General features: G+C 34.7%; 1 protein-coding gene across 23 annotated transcripts in view; it reads left to right on the top strand.

The window, feature by feature from the left end:
* Nucleotides 1-13,876, top strand: part of TRPS1 (transcriptional repressor GATA binding 1) — a 268,713-nt gene that overhangs the window by 102,203 nt on the left and 152,634 nt on the right. For all 23 annotated transcript variants that reach the window (XM_034422205.3, XM_087890868.1, XM_087890867.1 and 20 more), the window contains one exon: nucleotides 8,033-8,639. In XM_034422205.3, the coding sequence (XP_034278096.1) occupies nucleotides 8,033-8,639 (607 nt within the window). The remainder of the gene's footprint in view (nucleotides 1-8,032; nucleotides 8,640-13,876) is intronic.

The raw sequence follows: 13,876 nt of genomic DNA, 5'->3' as shown, positions 1-13,876 counted from the left end.
TGATTCAGTGTTCTTGCCACCATAACTATATCCAGACATTTCTATCTTCTTTCCCTTGCTGTTTTTCAGAACTAAGATTTAATTGCCATATATTGTCACCTTGTTTCTACATTTTCTTTGCTCTTTATTTTAATAGAAGTCCCTTTATCCATCATGAGCCTATCTAATTTTGACATTGTATTTCTCCCAAGAATTCATCTTTTCTTCAGTTTGTCAACGTATTGTCCACCTCAAAGAATGAAAATTATCCCCTACCTTCACTTTGCCATCAACTAAACATGTTTGCATAAAAATATTGCATTTAAATGTTGGCAATAACTAAGAATAATTCAAAATCCTCACTTTTCAAGTTTTAGCTTTCTTAGTGAGGTTTTCTAATTCATTTTTTTCTTTCAGCTAATGAAGTATCACACACATACCTAAAATTAATACTTGACCTCCAGTTTTGATTCCAGCTGTTATCTCTTCCAATTTGTAATTTGCTCTGCCAATTAAACAGTATGGTGCCAGTTAAACAATATGATTCACCTTATTTTGTTTTATTACATATTCTGAACTATTCTGTTTCTCCAAATATAGTTCTTATGGTATCACTTCATTCATTATAAAGTTTCATTAGAAAAAAATAGAGCACACTTGTAACTTTAATATATTCCATATTGTAGCATGAGGTATACATTAAAAGGCCTTCCTATGTTATTTATTTATTGATTGATGAAGCTTACAAGCTGCATTAAATGAGTTATCAGAGAGTTTTAAAAAAATTGAACATTCTCAGAAATCCTTACAAAGTATTTACAAAGTATATATCTGGGAAAAGTGTGTATTTGGAAAATCCATACAATTTTTTTTTTTTGTCAAGTATACATTGGTTTTTCAAAAGTTTATACTGAGAAAGTTATACATTTTAAAATGCATAAAGAAACTTTACATTAAAATGTTATTTCGAGGTATGAGGATTTTTTTGGTTATATTAGGAAAAGCCACATTCAGATTTCTATGGATCAGAAACTTGAAAAAAGAAAAACAATTTCAGATTATAAATGAACAGTAACATTTTTCACTTTTTTTAAGCTACAACATATAAACTGCAAGCAAAAGATGAAGTAGGATAATGCAGACATCAAACAACAAATAAATAACACAGGAGAATGAAATTTTTTACTCCTTTTTGTTTGAGTTGATGCTCATATAACTCTTGCATTTACAATCTAAAACGATGATTTTCTTCCCCTACAACTAAACCATATCTCCAATATTTTATCTGTTTCCCACTGGAAGGCAGGAAACCTGCCTCAAACCATTCTACATTTGTAGAAAAATACCGTAGCAAATGTGTAAATTTATATTTTAACATTTATTGTTTAACATTATTTCCCTATACACAAATCACATTGGTATTAAGGTTATGTTGAATGACATGCAACCCTTGGTATTGCTAAATATCCTGTTACACAAAAGGTGTAACTGCACACATATTTTTGGATTAAGGATTATGGATTTATGCTTGTTTTGCTAAAGGCTAGTCCTGATTTTATTTCTTTGTTTTTAATTCTATTTTACTATAAATTTTTGCACAGCAGGGTCCAGATCCTGGCTAGGAAGTTTCTGTGCTTCTGTAATTCTAATAAAACGGTATCATGTTAGCTAGTAAAAAGTGTTCTGTTTCTATGGCATATACAGGAAATTGGCAACATATTGTTCCAATGTGGGAACATATGTTTTACATAGTTCAGTAATACAGTACTTTTCATGGTCTGCTTGAATGAAAATAGGCATGCCTGTTATTCCAAGGTATATGGGACATTTAAATTGGCTGTATTTAGAAATTGCATATTGCACAGTTCTCATTCTTTCTCAGCTGAAATTTTCGGGATTGACCCAACATCTTTCCCCATTTTTCTCCTTGCAAAGTATCACACACGATCAGATCTCTTGTTTGTTCTCCTTGATCTTTTATTTTTTTTTTAAAGAACACATTTTTTTTTTAAGAACACAGTTTGTAAAACACGCCATACAATGCATAAGTTTCATGCAGAAAGCAGACAGGATTTTGAATAAGCAATTTAATAAGAGGATATGTTTTGCGGGGGCAGAATAAAGGAGAGAATGAGGAAGGATGAGAGATGCCATAATTATGACTTTTTCTATCACATCCACAAAGAAGAGTATAGGAATTCTGGAATAGAATAGTTCCTGCTTTGTCTTTTTATATAGAAATGAAAGAATAAAGAGGCTGTTAGAATTTGTTAACCAAGTAATTAAAATGAAACAAAGGATGCATTTATTAAATTTATATCCTGCCCATCTCACTAACGAATGACTCTGGGTGGCATTTAAATTTAATGAATAAATTTCTGTACCTATCAAATTATTGTGGTCATTTAATAATTAAAACTAAATCTTTCAACCTCCAGTAAATTGAATCCCAATAAATAAAAATGTTTAGCAATGATTTTTCTTTGAAGAAATACCAATACATATATTTTTTAAAAGTAAAGCAAAACAAAATATTTTATTTAAGAAAAAAAATCTGAGTTTTCTCACTTGTGTTGATTCTCCTCTGCTTCCCTACTCATAATTTAGAGAGAGTAGTAATTGTGAAGAGTTTACAAATTTTGGGAAACTTCCACTTTTTCCTGTTTTCTCTCCTCTCCCCCAACAACAAAGACAACCACCTAACCATCCTATTCTTAATACCAGTATCTAGCTGTGCCATTTCACTTCTTTATAATGAAGTGATATTTCAGCGTACTTAAGTTATATTTTTTTTACAAAAGGTAATTACTTCTCTTACCAATTTCTTATTCAAAAGAAGAACATACATATATTTGCATATATAATTGCTTTGTATTTTAATCCCTTCAAGAAAGTAGCTACAAATAATGGTTCCATTGCTTGCCTCACAAGTGTTTTATCTAAGTTTAAGTCTATATTTCCAACTCAGCCTATCTATTACATTTCATTGATAGGGAAAATGAGATCTTTTGCTATGATGAGCTGAGCCGCAGAGACACATGATGTCCAGATGCTATAAAAACAAGGTCCTTGTGAGGAAATGCAAAGCAGGTGTATCAGTGTGTAGGAAGGGGAGAAAGGAGACAATAGTTTGGCAATAGTGTCAACTTTCTTTGCATGTCTCATCTCTGAATTAGAAAGCTTATCTTTTCAACTGAGTTTCATCTGTGAGTTATCGGTACCAGAAAAACAGACTGAGAAGTAAAACAACCAGATTTATAAAGATTCTCAAGTTCAACTCCTACTTTTAATGACTATGTGGACCCAAACATGAGTTTTCTTGCCAGAAGTAAGGAAGGGTTTACCTCTACCTTTTCCCAGGATTATTGTCATTATTTTTTTTACTTCCTGGTTTATCCTACAGCCCTGCTATTTTGTGCCAGTCTTCTGGTCAAAGGCTAAAGGTAAAAGATAAAGATTTCCCTGTCAGTCGTGTCCAACTTAAGGGGATGATGCCCATCTCCGTTTCTTGGCTGAGGGAGTTAATGTTTCCATGGTCATGTGGCCAGCATGGCTATATGCCAAAGGCGCATGCAATGCTGCTTCCCACCAAAGTGGTACCTATTAATCTACTCTCATTTGCATGCTTTTTAACTACTAGGTGGGCAATCGAAGTCTAATTCTGCTTAGTGTCAGGATTCCGACTAATAGATCCATTGCAAGCAAAAACTCCAGGGCAGGTGGATTCCTCAAAGAATAGCTTTATTGGAAATATCATATTGGCACATATCTGATGAAAACCAACTCTGAGGGGTCCCTTGGTTTTCACCTAATTAAAAGTAAAAGTTTTTCCCTCAACCCCAAACAATCAGTCACATGGTCCAATCAAGGCAGCGCCCGCTGGTCTGGTGACATCATTCCTCCTTCCTCCAGCCAGGTGTGAGAACGTCCTTGGTTCCCAAGAGAAAGTATTTTATTTTGACTACACAACCCCAGCTGTCTCTAATCCCCCTTCCCTATCCCTCGCTCCAGTGTTGCAGTACTGAAGCTCCAAGATGGCTTCGGCCAGATCAGCTTCAGGGTTGACATTTAGTTCCTGAGCATAGTTTTATACACATATTTGCCTTTTAGTGTATGATACCAAAGGGAGGATGAGAGATACTACAATTATGACCTTCCTCATCACATCCATGAGTAGCATATAGGAATTCTGGAGTACAGTTGAAGTATAGTTTCTGTTTCGTCTTTTGTTATATGAAAGAATAAAGAGGCTCCTAAAATTCATTAGCTGAACCTAGGCATCACTGTCATTCAATAAAGGGCCCTACATGAATTAAAAAACTGAATATAGTACTTGTAAAAAGAATCTTATGCTTGTACAGGTGTGAGCTACCTTCACTAGTATTAACTGTATGGTGTTTAGAGACACTTTCTCAAAAGTCCCATTAATAATTGGATGGACAGCAACTGGCAATAGGGATGGGTGTGGGGCACATGCATCCATCCACACAGAAATAAGGTTGCTTGGAGGGAAAAAAACTCAGAAAAAAAATTAATAGAAAAGAAACATGAAAAAAAAAAAAAAACCTCTCCTGCCAAGAAAAATATAATATTAACTAAAGTAGCATGAGAAGATTGGCAGTGTTTTCTCAAGACCAGGCACTAATTATTGGAATGTTTGGAAAAAGGTAGACAAAAGGAATAAATTGGATTCAAGTAGAAGACCAAGATATGAAAGATTCTACAGAAGCCCTTTCCCCAACTTGGGGCCTTCTACATGCATTAGAACTGCAAATCCCAGAATTGCCAGTTGGATATCTTATCTCATATTGACTAGAAATTATGAGAGTTGCAATTCTAATGTAGCCTGAAGAGAGCTAAGTGAGCAAAGTTTGCCAATCTAACTAAGGAGATGGAGGAATGTCGTGACTTGGTCTACTTTATAGTAGCTGTATTCTCCTATTCGTAGTTCCTACTGTTTACTGTAGACCTATATTCTGCACAGATCAGAAAGAGGCTGAAAAAATATCTATAGACCCCTCATATCATAAATTGTTTCAATTCCTCCCCTCAGGATGCCACTATAGGGCATTGCATGCCAAAACAACTAGACACAGTTTTCCCCCTCATGCCAGCATTAAGCTGAACACATAATTGCCACAGTACAAGTACATAGTCACAGTAGAACTAGGTATATTTAGCCATGTAGTATGGCTGTATTACTATTATCTTTCTCATCTTTTTTATACTAGCTTCTCTTAGTTATGATTATATTATTTTGTTGTCTGTATGTACAAAGAGAGCTGATGCATTGGAGACAAATTTCTTGTGTGTCCAATCACACTTGGCCAATAACAGAATACTTTTAAGGTTAATCAGTAGAATAGAATACTATTCTACTCTTCTGATTAACCTCTCTCAACTTGTCAATTTTAAAATGTATCCCAGTGCTATTTTTAACAAAGTGAATGAAACCTTGCCTTCCTCACAGAAGTTCACTTTTTATTCAAAATCTCTAAAGGAAATGTGATTTTTAAAAGCAGATTTTACAAAATGATATGAAAAATAGGTAATTTTAAATGATGTAATTTCTTATTTGTTCTTCTGTTTGGTTCTAATAAATGTAATCCCCCCTTTTGTGTTCAGATGTCAGGAGGAAAACCCCCCAGAGAGATTAGCTGTTTTTATAAATTGGCACTGACATTTTTCATATTCTTATTATTCAAGAAAAATAATATATTCATTTACCTTTAAAACAAGAACACCAGATTAAAGCTCTGCAATGTGGTAGAGGAAGCAAAATTTCATAAATATTATTTATTTATTTATTTATTTATTTATTTATTTATTTATTTGTTTGTTTGTTTATTTATTTATTTATTTATTTATTTATTTATTTGATTTATATGCCGCCCTTTTCCAGAGACTCAGGGCGGCTTACAATGCGTTAAGCAATAGCCCTCATACTTTTGTATATACCTGCTTAGTAGGGCTTTCGCCCCCCCCAGCGGTGTTCTTTTTTATACAAAATCAGCTTATTGCCCCCACAAACCGAGTCCTCATTATAATTGATATTAACACTGGAAATATCCTATTTGAGAAGCCAGATTACTATTAATAGTGTTGCATGTAATTTTCATGAGTTCTCCATTTATTTCTTAGTTTTTTTTTTCCCTGCTGATCTTTTACGTCTCATAAACTTATATGTCTCATTCTTCTCAGTAGGGAGGAATAAGGGGAAAATATTTTCCTACGGTAGTTTTCAACACTTTTAACAGATTTTGGCAACCTATTCTTTAGATGAAAAGAACTATAATGGTGTTCTTGTGGTTGTATAAGAACACCAAACAATTGTATACTGTAGATCATGGCTGTCAAACTCACCGCATCACGTTGCCGTCACGTAACGTTTCGTGATGCTTTTCCCCTTCATGGAGCTGGAGTGGGCGTGGCTTGAGTGTGATGCATCTGGCCCGTAGGCCGCCATTTTGACACCCCTGCTGTAAATGAACAGAAATACAATTCCTATACATTCAAAGTCTCAGAAATGCAAGGTGTATAAAAGTTTCTCTTTTTTCCTAATCTACTTATTGTATCCTAGTCCTATGGAATAAATGAATAAATGCAGCTTACTTGTTTTTTCTCATTAAAATGTATAGGGTAAAACAAAAACATATAAGAAATAGTTAATCCGAAGAAATCCAAAAAGACATTGAACTAATTATTGAACACACATTTTTGAGATTCACTTATTAAAAGTTTATTACCAAGCACATTCATTGACTTATAAGTGTAGATTTAAATGATTTAATACATTTCTTGAGGACATTGATTCTCTGTCAATAGACCCATAACTATTACTGATATTTTTCTAGAAATATCCATGTGTTCCTAGGTTTAAATGGGATAAAATAAGAAGGAAGGAGAAAGGCAAAGCACAGGAAAGAAAAACAATGAAAGGCAGATAGGAAGTTCATTAAGTTCAGGTCCAACCACATGGACCCCAAAATTTCTATTGCTAATTGAAACAGTTGAAGTGAGTTTTGCCCCATTTTACAACTTTTCTTGCTACAGTTAAGCGAATCACTGCAGTTGTGTTAAGTTAGTCACATGGTTGCTAAGTGAATCTGGCTTCCCCATTGACTTTGCTTGTAAGAAAGTTGCAAAAGGGGATCATGTGACTCTGGCACATTTCAACTGTCATAAATACAAGCCAGTTGCCAAGCATCTGAATTTTGATCACATGACTATGGGGATGCTACAATGGCTGAATGTGTGAAAAATGGTCATAAGTCACTTTTTTTCAGTTTCATTGTAACTTTGAACGGTCACTAAATGGACCTTTGCTAGTTGAGGACTACATGTATACTGAATGGATGAAAAATGGGTATCACGGTGTAAATTAAATTATTTGACAAGTAACTCAAAGTAGCAAATATATCCAACAAGCCTTACTCCTCCTATTTTTCCCACACAATCCTGTGAAGTGGATTGGCCTGTTACCCTGTTTCCCTGAAAATAGGACCCAACTGGAAAATAAGTCCTAGCATGATTTTCAGGATGCTCATAATATAAGCCCTACCTCCAAAATAAGCCCCAGTTAAGATTGTCAGCCAGATGGATGCTTTTAGTACCATATTTTCCCCCAAATAAGACCCAACCAGAAAATAAGCCCTAATACATCTTTTGGAGCAAAAATTAATATTAGACCTGGTCTTATTTTCAGGGAAACACGGTAGTAACTGGAAAGGAAACCATTAGGAAATGGTTTCTGTGCTGGATTGAGAAATTAAAGAGATAGATAGATAGATAGATAGATAGAGAGAGAGAGAGAGAGAGAGAGAGAGAGATACTGAAAGAAAGCAATGAAAAACAATTATCTTAATAACAACAAGGAAGATTTCAAATAACGATGTGTTCATGTACTCAAGATTGACTTAGACAAGTTTTATCTTCACTCAATTCTGAAAGGCCTGCTAGCTACCAGATGTGGAAATAATTCACTTCTCTTCATTTTGGTCACCATAGATTAACTTATTCTAATATTTTCTCCTCTGTTTTTTCCTCTTATCAGGAGAGTCCATAATTGTTATAAATGCCGTCAGTGCAGTTTTACAGCGCTTGATACACAATCCTTACTGGAACACTTCAACACTGTGCACTGTCAAGAAATGGACATCACCACAGCCAATGGGGAAGATAGCCATGGGATGGCGGCTGCTCTCAAGGAAGAATCCAAAATTGATCTGAAGGTTTATAACCTAATCAGTTCAGATCCAAAAATGGGGGAGCCCATCTTGGAGACTGTAGTGAAGAAGGAGAAGATAGAGGAAAAAGAAGGATCGAAGGAGAAAGGTTGGCCTGATGGGTCTAGTGAAGATCTTCGTGGTACAACTTGGAGAGGAGTGGACATTTTGAGAGGAAGCCCATCCTATACCCAAACAAGCTTGGGCCTTCTGACCACGGTGTCTGTTGTTCAAGAGCAGCCAAAAGCTTTGAGGGATAGTCCAAATGTAGAAGCTGCTCATCTCGCAAGGCCTGTTTATAGCTTGCCTGTTGAGACCAAGGGATTCCTGCAGGGCATGCCCCAAGGAAGTGGAGAAAAATCTGGACCACTTTCTCAGCCCTATCCTGGATCTGCTGATAACAAGTCAAAGGATGAGACTCAATCCCTTTTACGGGTAGGAAATTCTGTTTTTGTTTATATTCTTCAGGGAAATTCCTTCCTTCCTTCCTTCCTTCCTTCCTTCCTTCCTTCCTTCCTTCCTTCCTTCCTTCCTTCCTTCCCTCCCTCCCTCCCTCCCTCCCTCCCTCCCTCCCTCCCTCCCTCCTTCCTTTCTTCTGTCCTTGTTAAATGTACATTTCTGATGTTTGCTTTTCAAAATACCCCACATACTTAAGGTAATAATTTCATCACAGGCCTGTAAAGTTGCTCATACTAGTTGTGGTTGTGATTTTTGTTTGTCTTTAAATTTGGTTGTGCTAAGTCAGGTATTCCTGATGATTTTGCAAGACGAGGTTACATTTGAAATAAAAAAAAAATCCAGAAGGCTGAACATTTGTACAGAAAAGCATCTCTTTGCCTTCTACATTTTAACAGTATAGTTAAACAAGCCATCATTGGATCAAATAGCTGAAACTATGAAAGTTGAAACATAATAATAAAAACTAAGACTGGAATTAAAGAAACAAAGCACAGTGTGATTAAATATAACATTTGATGCTTGTCTGGTTGTGTTGAAAATTGAGAAAGCTAAGGAGGCAAAGTTTTGATATTTTATTTTATTGCTGTTTTTTTTTTATTGTAGCCTTAGGGGGGAAAATATTCTTTTACAGGTGCTTTTTTTCTTTAGGTGTAATCAGCTGTGGACTCTTATTCATTTCGCTGTCTCCTTAACAACATGCCCATTGTTGCATAGAAAATGGTCTTATGAAATAACTATTAATTTCAGATTAATGGGTGCAGAATATATATTGCAACACCTGTAGGATAACCTCAATTGGTGGTATTTTTTCCAAGCACAGTTGTATTGCTAAGTAGACAACTAATTTGTTGTAGTGATTAAGGCACCAATCTAAAAACTGGGAGACCAGAAGTTCTAGTGCTGCCTTAGTCACCAAGTCAGCTAGTTAACTTTGGGCCATTCCCTCACTCTCAGTCCAAAAAGAAGGCAAGGGCAAACCACTTCAGCAAACGTTGCCAAGAGAACTGCACTGACTTGTCTAGGCAGTTGTCAGGATTTAAAACCGACTTGAAGCAAACATACAATATCACTAAGTAAATAGCAATAGCAATAGTACTTAGACTTATATACCGCTTCATAGTGCTTTACAGCCCTCTCTAAGTGGTTTACAGAGTCAGCATATTGCCCCCAACAATCTGGGTCCTCATTTTATCCACCTCAGAAGGATGGAAGGCTGAGTCATTCAATATTTGAATGGGGCTATCAAAGCTGTAATGCAGGGTAGAAAGTGGAAAATGAAAAACAAAAGACAGAAGAAAGTAAGGATGAAAATGCTTGACTGTTGCCAATAAAACTTCATGGATACCTTAGTTATCAAGAACCAGTCAATTTTTATTCAGAGGAGTGAAAATGATAAGTAGGACATAGTATCCTCTAGCTCAGGGGTGTCAAACTGGCGGCCCATGAGCCGGATGTGTCACCTACAGGCCACGCCCACCCCAGCTCCGCGAAGAGAAAAACATCATGAAACATCACGTGATGGCAATGTGACGCTGAGAGTTTGACACCCGTGCTTTAGCTCATTTTTCCCCCCAAGCTGGAATCTTCAAGTTATGTGGATTTCAACTCCCAGAATTCCCTAGCTATCATGGTCATTGCTAAAAATGTGAAGTCCACATTCTCAAAATAACTTAGAGAAACGCCACAGTAGAATGAGCAGCAAGTACACACACCAAAAGAAATTATCTTAATTCAAGGAGAAATAAGATGCAGTATGAATGTGTTTAGGCAGCTTGTGCATCAAAGTTATAGATTCCATTTGTTGCAAGCTTTTGTTATTTCTTCTAGGGTTTTTTTCCCGTTTGCTTGTTGAGTCCGGTCATATAGTGCATTAAATAATGCATTATCCAAGCATATTTCAAATATAAACTTTTTTTTTTTGAAAATGTATATACTCTCCTTTAATGCTGCATTTTCACTATTAAAACTGCATGTTATTTTTAAAAGAACAAGACTAAAAGAAAAGAAAATGGTTGTTTGTGTTTATATATGTTTATGTGTGTTCATAATAGGCAACTTCTATAGTGTATATTATAAAAACTAATGTCTACGTAAATAAGATTTTCAAAAGACCATTGGCCTCCATAGCAGGAATTCTCACAACCTAAGAGTTTAACACTTATAATCTTTCTTTGCTTTGCAAATTAGAATTTTCTTTTGAGGTCTTTTAAAACTCTGGCCATTTCCTGCCTAAGTCTCTTCCACCTCTGGAAAATCAAAGAATTAAATGATCATACTAGTTCTGTTCTTAACTTGTTTTTTTAACCCCCTTTCAGGATTTTTTGTTCAATATACAAGGAGATGCTCTTTTCTATCCACAAAATAGAAAAAAAAAATCTTGCTAGAAAATTAAAATATTATGGGTTTAACACATGTTTTTCCTGATAGCACCTGCATTCATTGATTGCTTTGAAGAACTTCCATAAAAGTTAACAGACAAATGAAATCATCTTTGCAATAAATATATCTATTGACAGAAAATATCACCAAAACGAAAGATTGGAGCTTGATGATATGAATCAAAGTTGAATAGATTGCTTACAAAAATATGTGGATCCATTGAGTACAGGAAGTACAACATCCAATTTTGGATGTATTGTTTTATTTATTTAGTTTTCTTTCACCAGCAGCTGAATGGATATTAGGTAATTTTCTATGTGGTTTTTCAGTGTGTATGTAAAATAAACTATGGACGTTATATGTATTTGATTTCCCCCTCATGGCCACCCAAATTTGTTTTGCTCTGAAGGGAAAGCTCTTAAGCATTACTAAAATACTTCAAGACAAATCCAATTTGGGAATATCTAAGAATGATTTTCAAATGGTTGAAACGAAAAAAGCTTTCGTTAAGGGGAGCTTGAGTACTGAATATATGCTGAAACTCTTTAAAGCTCTATTTTTGGACTTTGCCTCAAATATAAGAATGCAGAATATCTTTAATGCCCTATTTTTGGAGCCTGCCTGAAATATACAGAATATTCATATCATAGAATTCAAATTAGGCATGTATCAATTTGGTTCATTCATACGAAATGTGGAAAAAGAATTTAAGACTTTAGAAATGTTAGTTGTGAATAGCAGCTAATAAGACTTTTTTTTTCCCCTTCAGGGTTGAAGTAAAGGTCTATTGTTAGAATTATTACGGTAGTTTTCCTCGGCAAAGCGCCACCATTCCTAATAAATTCTGCTATGCTACTGTTCTGGAACTTACTAATAGCAATTCTTTATTATTGTCAGCACCTTAGAATTTTGCAAATTAAAACACTAAGCAGCTTCAGTTTCAGATAAAGTTTAATTTTCAGATTCTGACTAGATTATGTGGAGTTTTAAAAACAGTATAACAAAAAATTGCCAATTTCAAGAGCTAGTCTGAAAGGAATAACCATACTAAACTAACTCAGAATTATCTGGGTATTTTACCAAAAGGACTTATGAAATTGGGTAGCATTGGAATTTCACCTGCAATTTACTAAGAGAACGTTTCTGTCTTGATAAATAAAAAATAAAAATAAAAAAAAATAACAATTATTAGGAAGAAATTATTAGCAGAAATATATTTTAATCTAGTTTTTCAAATTTTGATGGAATTATTATATGTATATTGAAAGGTACACATAGCTGTGGATTTACAGATAGCTTTAAACTGGGTTTTGTATAAATATGTTTTATTGAATAAACATTGGCTTTCTTTAGAACATACTAAAAACATCAACAATAAAGCAGATTACTATTGGTATCTATTAGGACACAGTCTTTAGGTTTGCATTAATTTGCTTCTTTTAATTGTGCTTAAATCTTAAAAGTAGAATAGTTTCTCTCCCTAAATTAATATCTCCCTCTGCAGAATTAGCCAAAGGGGATAAAAACTGGTCTTATTACCTTGTAAGTAGAAAGATAGAAGGAGTTGAAAATATTTCTTAATTGTGGCTTATTTGATCCATAATTAATCTGAACCATAATTAATGAAACCCAAAATTTTGTATGCCTCAGACTGTTCAGAATATCTTCAGATCCGAATGGAAATGTGAATAAAAATAGTCAATGTTCATAAATATTTTAATGGTGTCTGTTTTCCAAGAATGTCAGTACATGCATATTGATTCCAGGATATTTTGGGAGCATAAAATATCTCCCAGTGCATTATAGTGTCAACAGTTCTGTCCTTCTTTCCTTAAATTTGGATTTATCTTTTAAAGGTCTGTTAATACAGGATGAGTCTATTGATATGCAAAAATGTTCTTCTGAGTGGGGGAAGAAAAGATTTGGCGGCTGTTCTAGCCCAGGCTTATAAAAACAATGTTGTTTACTGTTTTGCGATCTCTTTCTGGGCAAGCACATACTTTTTGCTAAGCTTGATTTCAAATAAAGTTGCCTCACTAATTAGATGTAGCCTTTACATAATGTTTTCCCTCAGTTCTTAAAGAATATAAACACACAGTTGCAAGCACTACAGATGGAGGAATAAGAACTCAGGTTGAGAAAGTAGGATTTGCCTAAATCTACTCTGCAAGGTGAAAATTAAACCAAAGACCCCTTAGTTTAGGTGTGAGCACGCACCATTCCATTAGCTCCATGGTCATCTTTCTTAGTCATCTGGCACACACACACACACACACACACACACACACACACACACACACACACACACTTCTAGCATCAACTTTATTTCCACAAGTGCTTCTTATCCAGCCTTTTAGACTTTTTTTAAAGAAGCTATGGCTGTACTCCAGTGTTCTTGCTTTTTGTTAAACAAAAAGGTCTAATTAAAAATTGAATAAAATATCTTGTGAGCTTCATGGGATGCAGTTTGCATTTTTAAATAAATTGTAGGTGAAAATTTTTTATGTATATATGTATATGTGTGTGTGTGTGTGTGTGTGTGTGTGTGTGTGTGTGTGTGTGTGTGTATATATATATATATATATATATATATATATATATATATATATATATATATATATATATATATATATATATATGTATATATATATTCTTTTCGTAGGCCTTTATGTGTATTTCTCTTTAGCCAGGTTCTTCCTACGTAAACCAAGATTTTTATGCAGCCCTAGTTCAGTGATCTATCTTAGTCTCCTTAGTCTCCCCATGGGCAGCAGAGTGCTTGCTGGCTGCCTGAAAAAAGCCCAGAAACTAGTGGATTGTGATTTCACTGAACT

This window comes from Pantherophis guttatus, chromosome 3, assembly GCF_059756535.1.
Source record: "Pantherophis guttatus breed Tessera chromosome 3, ASM5975653v1, whole genome shotgun sequence".
NCBI classification, from domain to species: domain Eukaryota; kingdom Metazoa; phylum Chordata; class Lepidosauria; order Squamata; family Colubridae; genus Pantherophis; species Pantherophis guttatus.
The sequence above is the reverse complement of the archived record's forward strand: the minus strand, read 5'-3'. Positions and strand labels throughout refer to the sequence as shown.